The sequence below is a fragment of the Adiantum capillus-veneris genome, chromosome 11 (genome assembly GCF_014529385.1).
Source record: "Adiantum capillus-veneris isolate H3 chromosome 11, ASM1452938v2, whole genome shotgun sequence".
Taxonomy (NCBI): domain Eukaryota; kingdom Viridiplantae; phylum Streptophyta; class Polypodiopsida; order Polypodiales; family Pteridaceae; genus Adiantum; species Adiantum capillus-veneris.
The window spans coordinates 148383831-148406556 of NC_140941.1; the positions used below are offsets into that span (position 1 = coordinate 148383831).

At 46.3% G+C, this 22726-nt stretch overlaps 1 protein-coding gene across 1 annotated transcript in view; it reads left to right on the forward strand.

The window, feature by feature from the left end:
• LOC147448195 (2,3-bisphosphoglycerate-dependent phosphoglycerate mutase) overlaps positions 1–19909 on the forward strand; it is a 41914-nt gene extending 22005 nt beyond the window's left edge. The window contains exon 3 of the mRNA XM_086524073.1: positions 19305–19909. Within this exon, the coding sequence (XP_086380199.1) occupies positions 19305–19454 (150 nt within the window). The 3' untranslated portion in view covers positions 19455–19909. The remainder of the gene's footprint in view (positions 1–19304) is intronic.
• The last annotated feature ends 2817 nt before the right edge of the window (positions 19910–22726 follow it).

The following is a 22726-nucleotide window of genomic DNA, read 5'->3' on the forward strand; positions in this document are numbered from 1 at the left end:
AGGAAGTCATTTGTGGTCCAGTGTGACGCCTGCGGTAGTAGCATTGGTGCAGTGCTAATGCAAGATGGCAGGGTAGTAGCCTATGAGAGCAGAATTTTGCAAGGGCCAGAGATGACCATGCAGGTCTATGAGAAAGAGTTACTGGCTGTGATTCATGCGCTCTTAAGTTGGAAACACTACCTGCTAGGTGCAGCTTTCGTTGTCCAAACGGACCATCAGACCTTGTGATACTTCTTGACACAGACAAAGTTATCTGAGAAGCATATGCGATGCGCAAATATCTTGTCCATGTTCCACTTTCAGATCGTGCATGTGGAAGGCAAGAAGAACGTTGTGGCTGATGCCTTGTCTAGGAAGCCACAAATTTCAGCTCTGTCAATTCCTTATCATCATGAACTTGATGATATGAGAGAATAGTATGAAAATGATGAAGATTTTGCAAGGGTCTTCGAGCAGCTAATGCAAGGACAACGTCATGAACACTATCTTCTCAAAGATGGGTTCATGATGATGCATGGCAGATTGTGTGTCACAAAGCCATTGCGACGCAAAGTTATGGAAGAGAGTCATGTCCCACCGTATGCAGGGCATCGTGGCATCGATGCTACAGTTAAAGCGGTTGAGACATTCTTCTATTGGCCTACATTGAGAAGAGATGTGGACGCCTTTGTGCGAGAATGCCTAATATGCCAAAAGGTCAAGTTTGACTGGCAAAAGGCACCAGGGTTATTGCAACCACTACCTATTCCAGATAAACCATGGGAAAGTATTGCTATGGATTTTATCTTTGATCTTCCGAGAACGCAGACAGGAAACGATGGTATGTGGACCATCATTTGCAGATTCAGCAATCAAGCTCATTTTATTCCTGTCAGGAAGAAGATAAAGCCAGATCAGATGGCACGCTTGTTTATGAGCAATATTTTCAAGTATCATGGCATGCCACAGTCGATTGTTAGCGACCGTGATCCACGCATGACAAGTTTGTTCTGGAGAGGCTTGTTTGAGAATATGGACACAACGCTCAAATTCTCTTCGTCATTTCATCCTCAAACAGATGGGCAGTCAGAAGAGGCAAATTCTACTGTCCTAGATCTGTTGAAGTGTTATGTGTCAGAGCATAAAGGAAAGTGGGAGCAGTATTTGCCATTGGTGGAGTATGCATACAATAATACAGTGCATTCATCAACTGGCAAGGCACCTTTTGAGATAGCTGAAGGTGGCAAGAAAGTTCCTCCCATACTGCATACAAAGGACAAGATATTTGAAGCAGATAAGTATGTTCAGGACATGGATGAAATGTACAAGAAGGTCAAAGTGGCCTTGGAAAAGACTCAGGCAAAGCAAAAGAAAGCAGCTGATCGTCACCGTCGTGAAGTGGTATATTCACTTGGTGATTGGGTGCTTTTACTCTTTGAAAAGGCAAGGTTAAAGAAGATGAAGGGCAAGGAAAGACTGTTTCCAAAGCTCAGCATGCGTTACTATGGGCCTTTTCAAGTGTGCGACATAATCAGTGATGTTGCATATAGGCTGAAATTGCCTGACAGTTGGAAGATTCACAATGCGTTTCATGTGAGTCTTCTCAGACCCTATGTGGGTGATGTGCCAGAAGATATGCCAGCTGAAGATCCGCCGGAAGTCGAGGAACTTGACGAGATCTTGGTCCCTGAACAGATTTTGGCACATAAGGAAAGGAAAGTGAAAGGCAAGGTTGCTAGGCGTTATTTGGTAAAGTTCAGAAACTATCCACCAATGGATGCTAAGTGGATGGAAGAAGGTGAACTTGCAGAGTCACCAACTGTGTTATCACTTTACCTGGAAGCCTTCGATTTGCAACCTACCTTGACCCCTTGAGTTTCAAAGCTAAATGGATTGTCAGTGTGACAATGGCTTCTGAAAGAAATGATGTACATGGTATTTAAAGTGAGCTCAAATCAAATACCTGTTACATGAATGTTAGAGCTGTACAGATTGTCAGTTTGGCAATTGCTCTTATGGAATGTCCAAAAGTTTGGTTAGTGCTATAGAAGTGAGTATTTCTTGTCAGTTTGTCAAGGATACAGTGATTGCTTCTATTGAAGAGTACATGTGTAACTGCATTCTTAAACTGTCGGTTTGGGTATGCTCGAAAGTGTTACGGGATCCAACGTGTACTATAAGACAGTGGCAAAATGTGCAGCTACCATTTTGTCATTGGAAAGTTAGTGACTCAAAGCAATGGCAGAGTGCGAAGCTACCACTATGTCATTGGGACAGGGTTCACACGCAGGCAATACATGAATCGACGAGGTGTTGAATACACCAGGGTTGACAATGAGAATGTATGTGTCGTATATGTGTCGACAGGTGTTGAATACATCAGTGTTGACAGTAAGCATGTACGACATAGATGCAAACGAGGACGTTTGAGATTTCAAGAGGGGGGTATGTCACCAGCGTGTGACTACTATCTATCCTTTTTGTTGATTTCTTTCTTATTATCTATTTACTTTCACTTTTTGGAAACACCCCTCGGGAAATCTAACTGCCCTGCATTGCATAGCTAGTGTAGAACTGTCCAGAGGGAGTCTAGGCCTGAGGGCAAGCGAGCACTAAGGTTGGACAAGGACTATGGTTAGCCAAGTGGGGTCATTGACTAGCCAAAGTGGAATCCTTTGCTACAGAGGCTACATTTCAGTTCTGGATGTGGCCGCAGTGTACAAAGAGGGTCGGATGACCTAGAAAGATACAATGGCAGCATCTCCTAAAATTTAGGGAACTTCTATTTTGGGACCTGAAAATGTGTTGACGTCATTACCTCCGGAATGACAAAGGGAATATTTTCTTGCTTTGCTGCAAAGTCAACTGACGCACCAATTGAGATATTTTTAGCCGGGAATGCCCAAAGTCGGAAAATGTGCCATGTGGCACTCTGTGAGCATTCTGCTACTCCTGGCTAGAGAGGGGGCGCCTAAAATGAGAGAGGAGGCTGATTTTCAGAATTGGTCACAGGTTAAGAGCTATGGAGTGCTTGCTTTCCCTCTTATGCACAGTGCAGTGCTAGGAGTGATGCCCTGCACGCTACGCACTGCCCTCTCTCTCCCCTATGGCAGTATGTTATGCCCCACTAGTGGGCTTTTCATTTGACCAATGTACAGTTGTGTGGGTTCATGCGCGATTGCCGAGGCAAGAGCCTCTTGCACAGGTACTTTCGGAGAGGTTTCACGCCAGAAATCTCGTCCGATTCAAAGGGCAAGTAGCCCTACAGGTGCGGGAGCTCGAGGACTTGCTACGGATGGGACCGGCACGCGAAACGGAGCCCGAAACAGTAAATTACAGCCTGCTGTGTATTTTTGCAGGTTTAGGGTTTTGGCCCTAAACGGACCCTAATACCTCCAGGAGGTTCGGGGACGCAAGGGGACCGCTGTACAGGTGTTCTGGCGCATTTTCGGGGCTGAAAACAGAGAATTCAGCGTGCTGCAGATTCTCGCCAGGTTTTGCAAAGTGCCCGTATGCGTCGGGAAAGTCAGTCAATGTGTGGGAATACTGACTGTGAAGTGTCCTAGTACAGTTATGCTGCCGAAATCAGACCGGAACAGTGGAAATTCAGCCGAGTTTGTGCGGGGCAGCTTGTAGGGATCCACAGTGTTTATTCCCTCTTTTGAACAATAAAGAAATACTGAAAGGGGCGCCTAAGTTAGGGGCCAATCTGGTGTTGGTCTACTCATACAGGTGCAATCTAGCAGCCTATATCCCTCTCCCCTTTGTTGTGTCTTGAATGTACAGGTAAAGTGGACAACTAATTAAATGGGTGAAAGCTAAATCAAGGTTTAAAGTAAAGTCTACCGCCCTTTTTGGATTGAACAGGCCGGTTTCAGGAGAACCTGGTGCCTGGGTCCTGTTGTGCTCCTTGCTCATCTGCCAAAGAGTGCTAGCTTTGGGTTGCTTATATATTAACTTACCCAATTTGCCCTACTCAGTTCCCAACAAAAGTCACTTAATAAATAAGTGAAAATTGTCAAAAATAGGGAAATTAGGCTAAAGTCACTGAAAAAATCCCCATACTAACTCTTATGGAATCTGATGTAAATGCTTATGCTTATGCTGTGTACAACCAGAGGATATGCATCTACTCTAAGTGACTGGGCATGCACGGTCTATGAATAGACTCACAAAAGTGCCAGATCACTTCTAATCTAGATCGACTAGACTGACGGGAACCTTGTTATGGTGTAGCTTTTCCACGGACACATAGGGTTGGATGTGTCACGTGACATCCCCTCCTTTTCAAAGTGAGGGACTGGTACCGAACTGTATGGCGTCGAGGGAGATCGCCAATAGCATTCGGAATCTTGGAAGGGACTCTTCGCCGGCCCACTCTGATGTGTGGGTTTGCGGTACTTGAACTTCATAAAGGTCTGCAATGCTTGCTTCTTTGGGCCGCGCCGAAAGCGACACAAAGTCTTTTGTGGCTCCTTCCTTGCTTCAACTTCGTCTAGAGACCTGCTTCTTTCGTCTTCAAGAATCTCCTTGGCTGAAAATTCCTGAAATTATTTCCAACACAAAACCATTAACATACCCATTCCATGTAAAGTGAAGGGTTGTCTTTGCTAAAGACTGTGTATGCAACGTAGATGAACATAGAGACGGAGTGACAACCCGTTCATCAAACACATGCAAACAATGAGATCGAATCTTTCTCTTATGATCTAGAGTAATCAACTGTGGCAAAACACAATGGAAATGCCCATGCTTGGTGCTCATACTTTCATGTGCTCTTTCGGGTAATGTGTCATGCCAAGGAAGAGACATGGAATGTGACTTCCTTACATACATACTTTTCAGCTTTTCACGAAAAATCCGCATACATTTGTGCTTATCCATGAGAGAAACGTGCTCAACATACAATATGTCATGCCTAGGAAAAGGGATCACATAACGATGCTGACTAAAATATAGGAAACAATCACGAATGAAACATTCGAACCATGCGTGCGTATCAATCATGCGAACACATAATACTCCCTGTAAGGGTTCTTTGGACCTAGGCTCGAGAGCCAAGATTGCTTCTTCCCGAATGATCGAATCGTCTTGTGGGGGTTCTTTGGACCTCGACTCGAAAGCCAAGATCGGTTCTTCGTGATTGATCGAATCTACAACGAGGTTAGCTTCGCTAGAAAAAGCATATACTAACACATCATCCTTGTGAACAATCACATCATCATCATGCAACTCATCATGCTTGTGAGAAATCACATCTTGATCATGCAAAACATCATGCTTGTCATTGGCATCCAAATCATCATGCTTAGCAAAATCATTCAAATCATCATGCTTATCTTTGTCATCCAAACCATCATGTAAATCATTATCATTCAAATCATCATGCTTCTCATAATCATGCAAATTTTGTGTGTCATGTTGTGGAGAAAAAGAGATTGAGAGAGTCTCCTTCTCTTGAATCCTTTCAATCTTGTCCTGCATATTAGCAATGAGAGGGAGAATGAACAATGTCCTCTCCATGAATGACAATAGGAGAATCACTGTCGGCATTGAGAGTTATAGTGTTAGCTGCAAATTTCATAAGAGCGTCATTATCACGAAACCATCGAATGCCCAAAATCATATCACATCCTGAGAGAGGAGAAACAACAAATCGTTTAGTGAAGGCAGTCTGTTGAATTGCAAACAACACATCAAGGCACTCCTCCGTGATGAGAGCGTCTATACCGGGACGAAAGCCAGAGACCTTGATAGAAGATCTCGGACTAACTTCGAGGCGGGCTCTCTCAACAAGAGAGGAACTGATCACATCATGCATACTACCAGGGTCAAACAATATGACAAAACGTTGCCCCGACGTACGACCGTAACATTTAATGAGAGAATCATCAATGGGAGAGTCAAAAGAAACGTGGGGCACACTCGTGTTATCATTCATTGCATTGACAGAGGAAGTGGGTTCTGTGGATTCTTTAGATTCGTTTGATTCAAGCTTAGGACATGTTCTTTTTATGTGACCCTTAATGTGACAATGAAAACAACGACCTTCCTTAGAATAAGTGCTTTGCTCTTTCGACGTGATGTATCCTCCTACAATTCCTTGTGCTACCTTTTCATCTGGAGTAAGCTTAGGTTTAGCAATTGTGTTAGCCTTAACCTTAGATTCATTGGAAGAATTCTTTTTTGAGAGACTGTTGGAAGATTGGTTAGAAGAGTTACCATTCTTACCATTCTTACCGCTCTTACCGTTCTGAGAAGTCTGCGAGGTACTTGTAGAAGTCTTGTTCTCCTTAGGCTTTCCCTTGTTGTGCTTCATCTCCTGTGCAAGAGCAATCGCTACCGCCTTGTTGAGATCGATTGGATCGAGTACCTCGACATCGTACTTGATATACTCGTCCAATCCAAAGAGAAAAGCCTCTTTGCGCTCATCATCCGATTTTCGTAATTGAGTACCTAGCTGCAAAACACGATTAGAAAAAGAAATAACCGGCATACCATTTTGCTTAAGAGAGCGCCAATCGTCCTTCAATCGTGCGAGGTACTGAGATGGCATAAACCGCGCCTTGAGCTTGTCTTGGAAATCAGCCCAATTGAAGGAAAGGGGCGTGAATTCGTCGGCTTCCTCTAGGTGCGCGGCTAGCTGTGCCTCTTGCCATGCGTGGTACCAATTAATGGCATCACCGGCAAGGTACATAGCTGCCGTCAAAACTTTGCTATTTCCTGTCTTCTTAGTTGTCGCAAAATAAGCATTAAATTGATGCAACCAAGAATGAATAACCGTAGCATCCATCTTACCGTCATACTTACTGAAAGTCAACTTCTCTGTGACCGGGTTGTTGGAATCCGTATCGTGGCTTGTGTCACTTGATGAACTCCCACGATCCTTGGGTGGTTCGGTCTTCGAGGCAAGTACCTGTCGAACCAATTCTTGAGTTCGTAGTTCTCTTTGAGCCTCTCGCTCGATCTCCAAGGCCGTGCTTCGTGCTGCCGCTTCCTCCTTTCTTAGTTCTTTTCTTTCTTTTCGTGCGTCGCGTTCACGTTCTAAAGCAAGGGGATTGTCTTCTTGTTGTGTGGTAAGTCTTGCGTTTCTTTCGTCGCGCTCGCGGTCCTTAGCTGCTTGCTCACGGTCCTTAGCTGCTTGTTCTGCGGCAAGTCTTGCAATTCTTTCGTCGCGCTCACGGTCCTTAGCTTCTTGTTGTTCTGCTTTGCTTGCGAGTTGTGCCAACGCAACTCGATTCGTTTCTTGTTGTTGTGCCATCATGTCCAACATCGACTTGACCATCATCTCCATAGGAGTTAGTACAACGCGTGGCATAGATGGCGAAGGGGGAGGGTCGAAAAAATCTCCTGGTGGGGAAAAATCTTCGCCGCCTCTCTCATGCTCATCACCTGTATGCGAAGTATCCATTCCGCTTCGGGTGACGACCATGCACTATGATCTTTGGTTCTTAAGTTCATGAGGAACTTGGGTTCTTGAGGGTCTTGAGGTTCTTGAGTTCTTGAGGATCTTGAGGTTCTTGAGGTTTTCTTTCGCTTGCAAATCGCGTTTGAGAAGGATCTTCTCTTCACCCGAGTTCTACTCTTTTCCGCGGGCGCACCCCTTGGCGGCCTTGCGCTCACACCAAGGTTGCTTTTTCCCACCTCACGTCGATTGGCCGGCCGCTAAGTGCACGGTCCGCTCTCAATGAGTGAAAAGAGACAAGGGGAGGTTAGACAAGCCCTTCTTTCTCGGGATTCTTGTCACTCTTCAACAAAACACGATTAGGAATAGATATGCCCCAACAAACTTGGGTTCGTGCGACCTCAACAAGCAAAAAAAATCTTGTGGTTCTTTCCTTGAGTGATATAGAACAATGCCAAAGCTCTGATACCAATGTTAGGTGCAACGGAAATGATTGTTGCGCTTTGCTCAAGATGAGTGCTCCGAACTATGCTCAAGGTTTCTTTTAGTTCTTATGGAAGGGAGAGCCTTCCGTTCTTAATGGAAAGTGCTACGATCATGAACAAAGTAATGGACAATGTGCGTGCAAGTGTATGAGACTGAGAGATAGAGAGAGAAGAGAGATACGACACCAGAGACGTTGTAAAACCCTCCTCCGAAGGCCCCACTCTTGTCGGCGAGAGTGGTCTACTTTTGATTGCACAAAGTGGTACAATGCGGATGCAATGGACTGATGCAACTTGGGACTATGCCGATGACGACGACGGTGATGACGACGACGACTTTAGGGCTGAAATCTGTGGTCTTCGAATTGCTGAAAATCTGCTAATCTTTGGGCTGTTTTGGGTGGCTGAAAATGACTGTTTTGGCTGCGTTTTCGAGGCTGAAAATTGGGGTTCTTCTACATCCAACTAGGGCTGAATCTGCTGCGTTTTTCCTACTGCTGAAATTGCGTTTTTGGAGGCTGAAAAATCTGCGTTTTTATCTGCTGCGTTTTGGCTGAAAAATGCCAAGGCTTGTTGTAGCGTTTTTGGCTGATCTGGGACGCCAGGTGCAGAGCTACTGTAGGCGATCAAGCCAAGCTGAAACGCCAGGGATTAGGGCTGTGGTTGGTGACAAAAATGCCAAGGCTGGTTGTGAGAGGGGCTCGCCAAGGGGGCTTGGAGAGTTCTTGCTGAGAGAGGGAAGAACCTGGTGCCTGGGGGCTTGTTGTGCTCCTTGCTCATCTGCCAAAGAGTGCTAGCTTTGGGTTGCTTATATATTAACTTACCCAATTTGCCCTACTCAGTTCCCAACAAAAGTCACTTAATAAATAAGTGAAAATTGTCGAAAATAGGGAAATTAGGCTAAAGTCATGAAAAATCCCCAAACTGACTCTGATGGAATCTGATGTAAATGCTTATGCTTATGCTATGTGCAACCAGAGGATATGCATCTACTCTAAGTGACTGGGTATGCACGGTCTACGAATAGACTCACAAAAGTGCCAGATCACTTCTAATCTAGACTGACTGGATTGACGGGAACCCTGTTATGGTGTAGCTTTTCCACGGACACATAGGGTTGGATGTGTCACGTGACATGACACATGCTCTACACCCCTCTCATGCCCTGTGGCTCGATGCTCTGAAGCTCCTCTGACAAGCTTGAGAACTGTAGCCAGTCACCTAAAGTGCGTGCTGGACCCTCTACCATGGGACCCCATTGGAAGCAATCCTCTGGCAATAAGCCGTTGAAGCAAAAACTCCTTCCAGGGCTCCTCCATTGGAAGCAATCCTCTGACAACAAACTTCCCAAGAAGGGCTCTGCTTTGCTGTGCTAGGTCTATGATCCCCAACCCCCTCTGAGAACAAGCTAGAGTGATGACATGATAGGCCACTTTGGCCTGGGCTATCTGAGTGTCGCGCCTTGACCAAAGGAAATTCTTGATCAGCCTCTCTACCTAGCTGATGCAGGAACTCGAAAAGGTCCAACAAGATGTGATGTACCACATAGTAGCCAACAACACCTGGTTGGCCACTACAACTGTCTGCCAGAGAAAGTCGTGCAGAGCTCCAATGTAACAACTTTCTCTTGATGGACATGAGGAGGGGAGCAATCTGTTGCTCAGGAGACAAGTTCAAGTCAACCTAATAGTACAAGTATCGAATTGCAGTCCCTAGGCGTAGGAGCACTACTAATCGAGAAAGCCATTGTCTTTCTCCAGCTGATCAGTGCGCCTGGTGCACAACAAAAAGTCTCAAGAGCCTGCTCACACCTGTGAAGGTTGGCCTCCTGGCCCTCCAAGTACAAAGCTGAGTCGTCTGCAAACTCAACATCAAGTAGCTCGTCGCCTCGAATAGGGAGCGCTAAGCCACGTAGACCAACCTGCTGTGAAACCAAAAATCTGCTCATTGCCTCATCATAGAACAAAAAGAGGAAGGGGGCAAGAGGATAGCCTTGTTTGACCGAATGTGTGAGCATGAAACAATCACTTCTACCACATGCCAAAAGTACCCGACTCTGTGCCCGTTTGTAAGGAGATGACACACCTTTGATCCAGGTATCTGAGAAGCCCATCCTGCGTAGAGTGCCCTCCAAAAAGTCCCAGTCAACTCTATCATAGGCCTTCTCAAAATTGGAAGACGTATCACCAGATCCTCACCATGGAGGCGCGCGAGGGTAGATGCCTCCCAGAAAGTAAAGATGTTGTCAAGGATACTACACTCCTTGACAAAACCTGTCTGTGACATGTGTCCCATGTATAATGCTCTCTAGAAGTGACTGAATCCTCAAATCAGAGCCTTGGCAAGAATTTTGTAGGCTGAGTTGAGGATGGTGATGGGCCGCCATTGTCAAATCTCATCCAAGGAGCCACCCTCCTTGGGAATGAGGTAAATCAAGCCGTCACTCATGCTGTCAAGGCATCTCTCCTGTGTGTAGGATCAACTGAAAAGCGCTGCAGAGATCTGAGCCAAGCAAGTCGCAGTACTCTAAGAAAAAGATGGGAGTCAAACCATCCTCTCTTGGACACCTACCACGGGGAAGTGCTCTGAGGGCCGCGTGGAGCTCCTCTAGATGAAGAGGTAGCTCAAGCCTCTGGCGCATCTCCTCAGTCAGAAGACAACGCATCTTTGCCCAAACTTGCTCTCTGCATGCATCCTGACGCTCTGACTAAGGCTCTGTTGACAGCAGGTCATGGTAAAAGTCAGTAGCAACTGTACGCATGTCCTCTGGCTCTAAAGCAACTGATCTGTTAAGCCTCCTCAACTGGGTGACCTTGGCATGCGCATGTCGGGGTCCCATTGTCTCAAAGAAATCCCCCGTCACTGTGTCACCCAGATGGAAAGCAAACTCATGGCGCCGCTCCTCTGTGTGGCGAGCTCCTGGCGAGCGTGCTACAACTGCTTCTCCAACCAGAGACTGTTTGGATGCTCTTGCATCCTCTACAAGGAAGCAACGCTTGGTCGGAGTCGCTGCTCCTCTCTCGCTGCAGCCAGATGGGCCGTACACTCCTGAAGAAATAGCCGACTAAGCTGAGCAAGTCCAGAGGCCACTCTGTCAGTAGGAGAAACCTGCCCTTTGTCTAAAGAGCCACCACTCGCTCTCTGAGCGCAGAGTCCAGCAAGACCCTGTAACAAACTGCTGACGTGTCGACCTACTAAAGAACGGAGTTACCGGCCGAGGGGCCTAAACCCTAAGAAGAACAAGTAACAGAAGAAGTGTCACGAAGTGATGACGTGGTTGCCCAAGAGCAGAAACCCTAACCCTAATTTTTGCCAGAAACCCTAACCCTAAAAGCTGCAAACCCTAATTGCTGCCAGAAACCCTAACTGCTGAAACCCTAATTTTGGAAACCCTAACCCTAAAACCCGCAAACCCTAATTCTACTGCCAAAAACCCTAAAACTGCAGAAACCCTAACCCTAACCGTAAGGGCAGATTTCCGCGTTTTGCGCTGGCTAATGACGTGGCAGGTTGTACGGATTTCCGTGATTTACGCTGGTAGCTTTTGGCTTTGCTTTTGGACCATAAGCTTTTGAGTTTTAAAAGCTTTTTATTGTAGCTGCTCTTTAGGCCAAGGGCCTTTAAATATGAGGCTAGGGCTCATTCTCTGGCATGCTTCCTGGAGAAGGTGTAGAGTGTGGAGTACCGGCTTGTACTTTGATGATGCAATATAAAGAAATACCGAAAGGGGCGCCAAGGTTTGGGGCCAGTACTCTCTGGGGTGGAATTCCGCCACTCCGTGTCGCGTGTCGTCTCTCTCTCTCTCTCTCTCTCTCTCTCGGTTCAATTGTTATTGAAGTGCTAAAAGTCCGTTCAATCTGCTCTTTTCTATTGGCATGTGGTGACCGCCTTGTGACAGTGGTATCAGAGCATCAGGCGTGTGCTTTTCTGAAAGCATACTGGTCCTACAAAAGAGCAGACAAAGCTATTCGAGGTATCTTCGTCCTCCAACCTGGACTTATTAGCCACTCCCACCTTACTTCATCACGCATCCGGCGCGCTCCCGTCTTCACCTCTCATGTCTTACAGGGCATAAGCCAATTAAGATCACTTGCAAGAGAAGGATCCAGATTTGTTTCAAGTCACTGTTTTTTTCAGAAGCAGTGCCATGCAAATGTTGATGTCTACAACTAGCAAGCAGCATATTGCAAGTACTTGGTAAGCTTTCAAGAAAAATAAAATAAAATTTGCCCGAAGTTATATGGTTTCTGACATCTTCCTTCGGAGTGCAACTTCTGGCAGAGTGGGCTATCCTGAAATGCTTGCCATGGAAACCCTAGCAAATTATAACTTGAAATTTCTCGACATCTTTCAGTAGATGTCTCTTCACGAGCAGATGACCTTGGAGATCTAGTGCGATTGCTATCTTGGGACTATCATTGCCGCCAACAAAAACACTGTCTGTCCAAGAGTTGATGGACCATGCTGTGCTCGGCTATGACCTTACGGAATGAACCTAACCCTAAGTTTTGGTGCAGGTTCTAGGATGGAAAGTCAATCGACTTTTCGAGCTCGACTGATGTCGAGATTGCTTTTTTAAGTTTCAAATCTGTTTGAGAACTTGTTTTGGTGATCCTGTTTGGAATTTGTTTGAAATGGATGCTATCTGTTTTGAACCTGTTTTGGTGCCGATTTGAATTGTTTGACTCTGGTTTGATATTGGTATCAATGATTAGTGATTTTACTCCCGAGTGGAGAAGTGAGAAATGATGTTTGAGAATGCTTGTTTATACTCATGGCCCGGATCCTTGTGGTTATTTGCGGGGGGAGTATTGAATGATTGTAAAGTGTTGTTTTTACTCATGGCCCGGACCCTTGTGGTTATTTACGGGGGGAGTATTGTTGTTGTTACTCATGGCCCGGACCTGGATGGTTATGCGGGAGGAGTATTAAGAAGTCTGAGTAGTGGTTACTCTCAGCACCTCCAAACGACGCAGGCTGCGGTCTGGGGGGTGTTTGGTTGTAAAAGGCCTCTATATCTCATGGCTCGGACCTTTTTAGGTTATTTGCGGGAGGAGTGATGAGGGAGTCGTTGAACAGCTCATGGCCCGGACCTGGATGATTATTTGCGGGGGGAGTGTTCATCGGCGGCTTTATGTTTCTATGTCTTGTAACATGCATATGTGAGCATTTGTGTTGCATTGTGATGTGCCAACTACTGAATATTCCTAATTGGATGAGATTGCCTGGGTATGTAATTTTAGTGCATCAAGACACCCGTGGAAGATCAGTACGGTCTGGGTGTGATGGCTAATTTTACTACGCCGGAATATCAAGAGTTCCGATCTGGACGAAAGGAGAAGCTAACTGCTTGATCAAAACAGCCGATAGGAGAAGCTAACTCCTTGATCAAAAGAGCAAAAAGGAGAAGCTAACTTCTTATTAAAAAGAGCAAACTGATTGTCCCTCGGAAATTTTTGAGCTAACTTGAGTTGTTTTGCAGATATGCTGTAATCGAGGACGATTACTCTCTTTCAAGAAGGGGAGATGTAACAAACTGCTGACGTGTCGACCTACTGAAGAACGGAGTTACCGGTTGAGGGGCCTAAACCCTAAGAAGAACAAGTAACAGAAGAAGTGTCACAAAGTGATGACGTGGTTGCCCGAGAGCAAAAACCCTAACCCTAATTTTTGCCAGAAACCCTAATTTTGGAAACCCTAACCCTAAAACCTGCAAACCCTAATTTCTACCAGAAACCCTAACTGCTGAAACCCTAATTTTGGAAACCCTAACCCTAAAACCTGCAAACCCTAATTTTGTTGCCAGAAACCCTAAAACTGCAGAAACCCTAACCCTAACCCTAACCCTAAGGGTAGATTTTCACGTTTTGCGCTGGCTAATGACGTGGCAGGTTGTACAGATTTTCGTGATTTACACTGGCAGCTTTTGGCTTTGCTTTTGGACCAGAAGCTTTTGAGTTTTAAAAGCTTTTTACTGTAACTGCTTTTTACGCCAAGGGCCTTTAAATATGAGGCTAGGGCTCATTCTTTGGCATGCTTCCTGGAGAAGGTGCAGAGTCTGGAGTACCGGCTTGTACTTTGATGATGCAATATAAAGAAATACCGAAAGGGGCGCCAAGGTTTGGGGCCAATACTCTCTGGGGTGGAATTCCGCCACTCCGTGTCGTGTGTCGTCTCTCTCTCTCTCTCTCTCTTCAATTGTTATTGAAGTGCTAAAAGTCTGTTCAATCTGCTCTTTTCTATTGGCATGTGGTGCCCGCCTTGTGACAGACCCCCTCAGGGATGCGTAGCATCGTGCTCCCCCTCCTCTGTCTATTTGTCACTGTGAAGATCACTAGTGCATGGTCCGAAAAAGAAGTCCCAACGAGAATGCAAACTGTCTTTAACCGGCCTGTTCAATCCAAAAAGGGCGGTAGACTTTACTTTAAACCTTGATTTAGCTTTCACCCATTATTAGTCGTCTATTATACCTGCGCTATAGTGACACGAGAGGGGAATGGGATACAGATGCTAGAATGCACCTGTATGAGAAGACCGACACCAGATTGGCCCCTAACTTAGGCGCCCCTTTCGGTATTTCTTTATTGTTCAAAAGAGGGAATAAATGCTGGTATTTCTTTATTGTTCAAAAGAGGGAATAAATGCTGTGGATCCCTACAAGCTGCCCCGCACAAACTTGGCTGAATTTCAACTTTTCCGGCCTGATTTCGGCAGCATAACTGTACTAGGACCCTTCACAAACAGTATTCCCACGCATTGAATGACTTTCCCGACGCATACGGGCACTTTGCAAAACCTGGCGAGAATCTGCAGCACGTTGAATTCTGTGTTTTCAGCCCTGAAAATGCGCCAGATCACCTGTACAGCGGTCCCCTTGCGTCCCCGAACCTCCTGGGGGTATCAGGGTCCGTTTAGGGCCAAAACCCTAAACCTGCAAAAATACACAGCAGACTGTAATTTACTGTTTCGGGCTCCGTTTCGCGTGCCGGTCACATCCGTAGCAAGTCCTCGAGCTCCTGCACTTGTAGGGCTACTTGCCCTTTGAATCAGACAAGATTTCTGGCGTGAAACCTCTCCGAATTCACCTGTGCCTGCGGGGGGATTAGCCGCTAGCTAATCTAGTACCTGTGCAAGAGGCTCTTGCCTCGGCAATCGCGCATGAACCCACACAACTGTACATTGGTCAAATGAAGAGCCCACTAGAGGGGCATAACATACTGCCAAAGGGGAGAGAGAGGGCAGTGCGTAGCGTGCAGGGCATCACTCCTGGCACCGCACTGTGCATAAGAGGGAAAGCAAGCACTCCATAGCTCTTAACCCGTGACAAAACTGAAAATGAGGCTCTCCCCCTCCTAAATTCAACGCCAACTCTTGTTGCATGAGGCAAGTGCACCAGAAGGTGCCACTTGGCACATTTATAAGCATTTTCCCGTTTCGGGGTTGCTGCCTAAAAATCTCCCAACCGGTTGCCCAGTTGACTTCACGGCAGAGTAAGAAAATGTTCCCCTTGTCATTCCGGAGGTAATGACGCAAACACATTTTCAGGTCCCAAAATAGCAGTTCCCTAAATTTTAGGAGATGCTGCCATTGTATCTGTCTAGGTCATCCGACCCTCTTTGTACACTGCGGCCACATCCAGAACTGAAATGTAGCCTCTGTAGCAAAGGATTTCACTTTGGCTAGTCAATGACCCCACGTGGCTAACCATAGTCCTTGTCCATCCTTAGTGCTCTCTTGCCCTCAGGCCTGGACTCCCTCTGGACAGTTCCACACTAGCTATGCAATGCAGGGCAGTTAGATTTCCCGAGGGGTGTTTCCAAAAAGTGAAAGTAAATAGATAATAAGAAAGAAATCAACAAAAAGGATAGATAGTAGTCACATGCTCGTGACACTGTCCCACCCAAGTCACATAAGTGGTTACTAGTGTAGAAGCGATCTATCCGAGATAGATTCACTCCTCCGACTCCGCGGTCTGAACGAGAGAAGGCTAGGCTGTCTGGGGGCCTCACAAAGCTAGAATGCTGCCACACATTTGAAACCTGCAGTCATACATAACCTCTCCCAAGCTGCCAACTCAACTCCATGCACAATAGCATGGCTACCTCCAATCCTGTCAGAGGGGTCCTCCAACATGTTGAAGTCAACCCCAATGCACCATTGCTTTGCCTGTGGCGGAGACTCTACAATGTGAGACCAAAACTCTGCACGTGTACTCGCCACATTGGGCTCATAGATGTTCAGGAAGCCCAAGAGGCAACCTTGAACCTGAATAGTGATCCGCTGAGCCCTGCCAAGCACAATAATCCCTTTGTCCACAATGGCGTGTTGCCAAGAGTCCGCAATAGTCATATATACCCGTCCCTGGATGCCACCAGGTCCAAATGCAGCTGACCAAAATGTCTCATACCGCCCACGCAAAAGCTGGCCACAGTGTCTAATGCGGCTCTCACACACATGATGCTCCTGTAGCATAAGAAGGTCAATCTCTCCTCCCACAAGGCATCGCTGAAGCTCCTGACGCAGTCGGCTCCTCTGGCGCTAAAACTGGGGTCCACCTAATCCCTTCATGTTCCATGAGACGATCCTCATGGGGAGCGAGAGAGAATTGATGCTGTAGCAGCAACTACCGTGCTATCTTCGAGGCAGGCTTGGATGGGGAGTAATCCGCATCCGAGCGTCCCCGAGATATGCGATTGCAAAGAGTGTCTAGCTCAAGTCCAAGAAGAACGAGCCATGCGCAAGGCAACCTCCTTTGTCGAGGAGTCCTCATGTATGTGTACATAGCATGGCGGGCTCTGCGTGTCAGCAAAGAAGTGAACCACAATGTGTCTACATCCTCTTGAGTCTGGAGGTGTCATTGAAAACTTCGCCAATGACCACAGAGTCTGAACCAAGTCTGTAACCCCTAGGTCTCCCATGTGATGAGAGAACTCGAGGGCTTGTGCCTGCAGCCACTCCAACAGTGAGTCTAAAGTCCACTCAGGTTGGTCCCTGCCGCATAGGGAAAAAGAAAAGCCAACTGCCAAGTCCAGGGCCTCTATCCCTCTAGCTGCAAGGAACAATACATGAACTCTGAGGCAAGCTGCCTCAAAGTCTGGTGAGGGGTCGCCAAGAAACCGTGTAAAGTCGTAGGCAAAAAATCCCAACGATGACGAATGTTGAAGCTCGTCAGTCCACGAGGAACTGTTGCAAAGGGGGACGTGCGCACTAGAAGGGGGGTTCGCAAGAAAGACTGTCCCTCTTTTGCCAAGCAACTCGTGGCAAAAGCGCTGCCAAGAGATCTCCTAGCAGCCAAGGATGGTCCTGCCCCCTCGGGCGGTTGCGGGAAGGAGCGGGAGGAGATGTGGAAGCAGAGGGGCTCGTGGGAGAAAGAGGAGAGAGGGGGTGGGGAGCGGCAGAGGGAGGAGGGCGAGGTCGAGAGGAGGGAGGAGGCGGGTGGGGAGGGGCGGAGGGGAACTCGGAGGGAAGAGGGGCTGTCAGAGGTGAGGCTGAGGTGGAGGGTGGAGCAGGAACCTCGTCCTGCTGAAGAGGGTCGAAGTGGTTCCCTGGAACCCATTGCTTCCGGACTGGAGCCTGGGGACCACTTTGAGTGCCAGGTTGGCGTGGTGGCCCGTGTCGACGTCGACCATGAACCTGTTGCTAGCCCTCCTCCGCTTGAGTCTCTGGCTCGGAGGGTGGCTCTGCCTGCGTACCTTGTGACTCTGTCTGATGTTGCTGGCCAGCCCTTGAAGGATGGGGCTGAGCTTGTGGTGTAGGTTGGGGTATCCTCCATGGACAGGCCTTCACAAGATGGCCCATCTGACGACAAATAAAACACTGATTCGAGAGGCCCGAATACTCCACTCTCTGAAGGAACCAACCTCCACTCACCCGAGGTAGTAAGATGACCTTCGGGAGAGAGTGGGTGTCCAGAACCAGAACACGTACTGTGGGGATGCCGGCCGCCTTGGCAGCAACAGAGGCTACCGTGCGAGGTGTCTCCAAGACAGCCCCAATTGCTGAGCCTATCCTGGAAAGGAGCGGAAGGTACTCCCTCCGCAGGCCAGGGAAGCAGATTGAGATGGGCAAGTCTGCCTCCTCGACAAGGACGTCGGTAGTTGGGTCGAAATCATGGCGCCACTGTCGAAAGTGTGCTTGAACTACTCGGATGGACAGGGGGCTCATCGCGATGACCTTGGACGCCATCTCGGGAGTCTCAAACCTAGTTGGTAGTAGCCATGTCCGAGAAGCTGAACATCGAGGATCTTGCCCACCTCTGTGAGAAGGCGGGCCTGAAGGAGATGGCTCACCTCCCCTCTGCTGGGTCTGGTGCCGAGAATCTTGCAGATAACAGAGGTGGCCTGAAGGTGCACCGCGCCACCTCTGCCTCTACGCTCGCTTGCTTTGTCGGCGAGAGAGCAAGTCGGATGGTGGGTTTTTCGGGATCGGGCGAGGGGGCTGCAATGGAGTCCCTTTGTGGCGGAACAGAATCCTCCATCTGTGTCTGTTGCTGCAAAAGCGAACGAAGGGGAGTTGAAGGCGTCGAAGCGAACGAAGTGAGTTGGTGCCACTGCGAACCAGCTCGACAGAGACACGAGGTGGGGGTGGGGGAATGTGGGCAGGCTGCGGGCAGCGCGAGGAGGGGGGAGTGAGAAGCGGCGGGCGGTCAACTCAGGCAGCGCGTGCGAAGGGCTGGCAGCTCAGGGCAGCACGGGGCTGAGGTGCGGGTGGGGCTGAGGTGGGACAGGGCAGCGTGAGGGGGAGCTGAAGGCAATGGCGAGAGCATGCGTGAGCAGCCGCAGGGAGCATCTGTGGGCCAGCCCCGCAAAAATGAGACGTTGCTGATCGGGAGGAATTCCCTCCTTGTCCTGGATTTTAGTCTTCACATTGTCAATAGTTTCAGAAGGGAGGGATCTTAGCCTCGTTTGCAGCTCTGTGCCCTGGCCTCTAGCTGTATCTTTTGCAAGTTGCAGTTCAACCATAGCTCTTAGATTGCTGCCAGGAATGGTGGAGGCTCTGCTCCTTGGGATTTTTGGTACAGAACTCATTTGTTCTCCAGAGGTGGTGTTGTGCTGGAGTGCGCCTGCTGCAGGTTATGGAGATTTGGAGTCTGCTTTTGGGCTTGAAGAATTAGGTGGCCTGTTTCTGCCACAGCTCTCTTCTCCAATCATCCCCTATTCCCTTCTCTCCGTTCTCCAGCTTTTGATGTGTCTCTCTGGTTTATCTTCTGTATCACTCGTGGTTTTCCCTGGCTTTCTGATCATGTTATATGCCAAGGGTTTTTTCACTACCAGTTTGGTAATTGTGATGCTTCGGGCTTTTTGTAATTTTGCAAGTAATATGAAGGGTTCAGGCCCTTTTTGTGTGTGTGTGTGTGTGTGTGTGTGTGTGTGTGTGTGAGAGAGAGAGAGAGAGAGAGAGAGAGAGAGATTTAGTTTTATGCTATGTCTGAGCAGGAAGTTCAGAAGTTTATTGATTCAGCGAACGAGACAAAGGCAGCAGCCATTGCTAGCAAAGAGGGAGCTCGACTATCACTGATTAAGGCCCCAGTAGATGCAGCAACGACTTCAAAGAAATCCAAGTCGCTCCCAAAAGCTAAGAAATAGTTAGTTCCTTTAGCTGTGCTGATCACAGTTCAAAGCTATCAAAGAAGATGGGTTTGAAACCAGGGTGCATCTATGAAGCACGTCCTTAGGCCCTATGGTATATACAATCTTACTATTTTTTAAAAATTAGCACTGACAAGCAATCTGGTGTTCTATGTCTCGCATGTACCAGTAAACTCTCTTGGCCTTTCATCAAGGACCCTGTTCGGCTTCTCTTAGGTCTGTGTATTTTTCTCAGCCTTCATACCACTCAATTTTCAGAAATTGGCGGTTTGGTTGTAGATCTATCATATATTACACTCACCTTGGGATGGTTCTACAACATTAGAACCTCTCTTTTCATGTGTGAGAGAGAGAGAGAGAGGAATTTGACATCACTCGTATTTGTATGTGAGTGGCAATCAACACATGGCTCCAGGAGTGACTTTAATGAAGTGACTTTCGTTGTGGTTTTCGATATTTTTTGGGGCTCCAGGAGGATGTAAGATGTGGCTCAACAAACATTTTTGAACATACCTAGAGGAACAGCGATTGGTTAATCCGTCATAGAACCTTGGACTTCTCCATAAACTGGTTAACTTTGTTTGCTGCTATGGGTTTTGTTACATGCTAGTTGAGTGACTGGCATCATTTGTGGAAGGTTGGCAAAAGTGTCCGTGAAGATGGGGGTGATGGTTTGGAGTCATCGAAGATGTCTAACATGATGAACTGCTTGTCAAAATGATGTCAAGAATGATGATGATTATGCCTATAATTTGGTTGGTTAAGTGTGCTTCAAGGAAATATGGACAATGACCTCCTATAACTTCCAGGTTCGGATTAAGGAAGGCTCAATAGATTTGCAAAAAGCAGTGTGGCATGGCCATGAGACATAGCTACTACATCGGGTTGGGAAGGTGCTGTGGCATAACAAAGTGTGTGGTATGGGTAGATGAGATTGGAAAGGAATGATAAACTTTTACCACAAGCAAGATTCCATTCTATCAGGCATTTGATTCATCCTAATTTGGCACATGGGAAGGACCACACATATTTGAAGTTGGGAGTTAAGGAGAATGTAGTAAGGTGCAACACTTTGTGACGAGCTTTTGCTTGAGTGGTTGTTAAGGGCTTCTGGCGAATGGCAAGCCATCAAAAACTGTGTTAGCCGTCAACTCCACTCAGCAAACTTGGTTGTGAACCAAATTAGCTTCATTTTGTAAAGCTCAGTTGTGTTGCTTAAAACGCCATGAATCTTCGAGATTGGCAAACACAATCTTTCCCAAATTTAAATAAGAATGGAGAAGCATAATGGAGGACTAGAGGACAAGGGTCATGGCATAATGAGGTAGGAGATAGGTCCTACAAAGGGAGTATGGAGGCTTAGACGGTGAAAACCACATGGCAAGCCTCGTTGTGATAGCCATGGAGAGCTTGGGAGAGGTGGAGGATGGATTCTAGAGAGAGCCTCAATGGGTGCAATAAGTTGAGTGTAGTTGTAGGACAAAAGAGTGCATGGGAAAGTGTTTTGAAAATGGTTTCCATCGAGAAAAGGAGAGTTTTGACTTCATTATACATTGGTGAGGAATTTGAGAGAGAAATAGTAAGGTAAAGGAAGGTCTCATAGTTTGAATTTTGGAGTAAGGTTAAATTTGACACGGAACTTTAAGAGAGAAAAAGTAGATGTTATAATTGCAGTTCTTCCCTAGTCACCTCCCCTCTCCTCTCTCTAGAAGTCTCCAGAACGGTACAATGCTATAAGAGGGACCAAGTTAAGACAACCCTCTGCAACTTTGTAGGGAGTATAGCTTGTGCCACAACCCTCTTCCTATTATGATATGCTTAACCAATCTTCAATGCTAAATGGATCTTTGAGGGTCATACTTCCAAATGCTATGTGAAAAAGTTTAAGGGTGACTTATCCACTCTTAATTGCAAAAAAAAGAAGATTTGGCATAGAAATTAGGTACAAGAATCTTTGGCATACACCTTGTAGATAGGTTTTCAATGTGTAGTTCCCTGTCACACACATGCTTCTAGGAAATATCTAGTTATTTGTCACTTCCTCATTCAACATATACAATGGTGCACTACTCCACTTCAGCTTTTGTGGTAGTTTGTGCCACGTTCACCTCTCTATAATAAATGGTAGCGTAATAATTTGCACTTGCACAAACTTAATCATTAGTAGTTGATAAATCTACAAAGCATTTGGAAATATCGACTTTTGGTTGATGCCTCCCCAACTCGTGCTCTTTTGAACCAGAAATGGTGGAAGCAACTCTAATGGCCATTGTGAACATAGATGTGGGAAACTTTTGAAACTAACATTGAATTAGAGAAGCAACTCTGATGGCCATTGTGAACATCGATGCAGGAAACTTTTGAAACCCTATAGAACTTATGATGGCAATGTCCGATGGTTTATGGTTTCTTGCTCAAATTAAAAGCCAAACTTGTTGAATTTTTTTCAATTTTGGTCTTAGATTGGTGGATTGCCTACTCAATCAAAGCTAGAGGCTCTTGGATGTTCTTTGGTGTTGGTTCTTGTAGTTTATATTGTTTATGCGAAATGCTTGCAACTTTTGTAGGTGTCCCTTTTCTTGTTGGTTGGCTATGGTCTTTAATCATTACCCACTTATTAGAAGATTCAATAGCTTTAAAAGATGGGCATTTCGATGTATTTCTTGTGTGCACTTTCAAAGCTTTGTGACTTTCTCGCACAATTATTTTTGGTACTCCAAATCCCATTAACATAAATAAAGAGAAGAACCAAGGGACTAGGTAGAGTTTTCAAGATAAAAAGAATATTCTCCAAATTTACTAAAAACCACTATTTTCAAACAACATAAAAGGAAAAGAATGCAATTTGAATCGGAATTGTTCAAATGTTGATTATGACACACACAGGCCATTGAAATTTTCACCTATAGGAACAAGTAGAGTTTAACGTCATCTTATATGTATGAAGTTGCACATACAATTCTCGATGTAGAAATGCTCTTTGATTGCTTCATCTAAACTATATGTCTTTTGTCAAATTTTAACTATCTATTTGACATTTCAAGCATTCCAAATTCCTTAAAAGTAATTTGAACAAAACACTTGTAATTTTGAATGGTAGGCATGGATACCAAGAACCATTAGGTTTGCACCTGGGCATGTCTTATTGAGCATAATTATGTGATTGGAGGCAATTCCTAAGAAGTTTGGTATGAGTGTCAAAAGTAATTGATAGATTTTTGAGCCAAGTTGTTTTTGTTGATCCTATGGTTTTCCCAACCACAAACAAT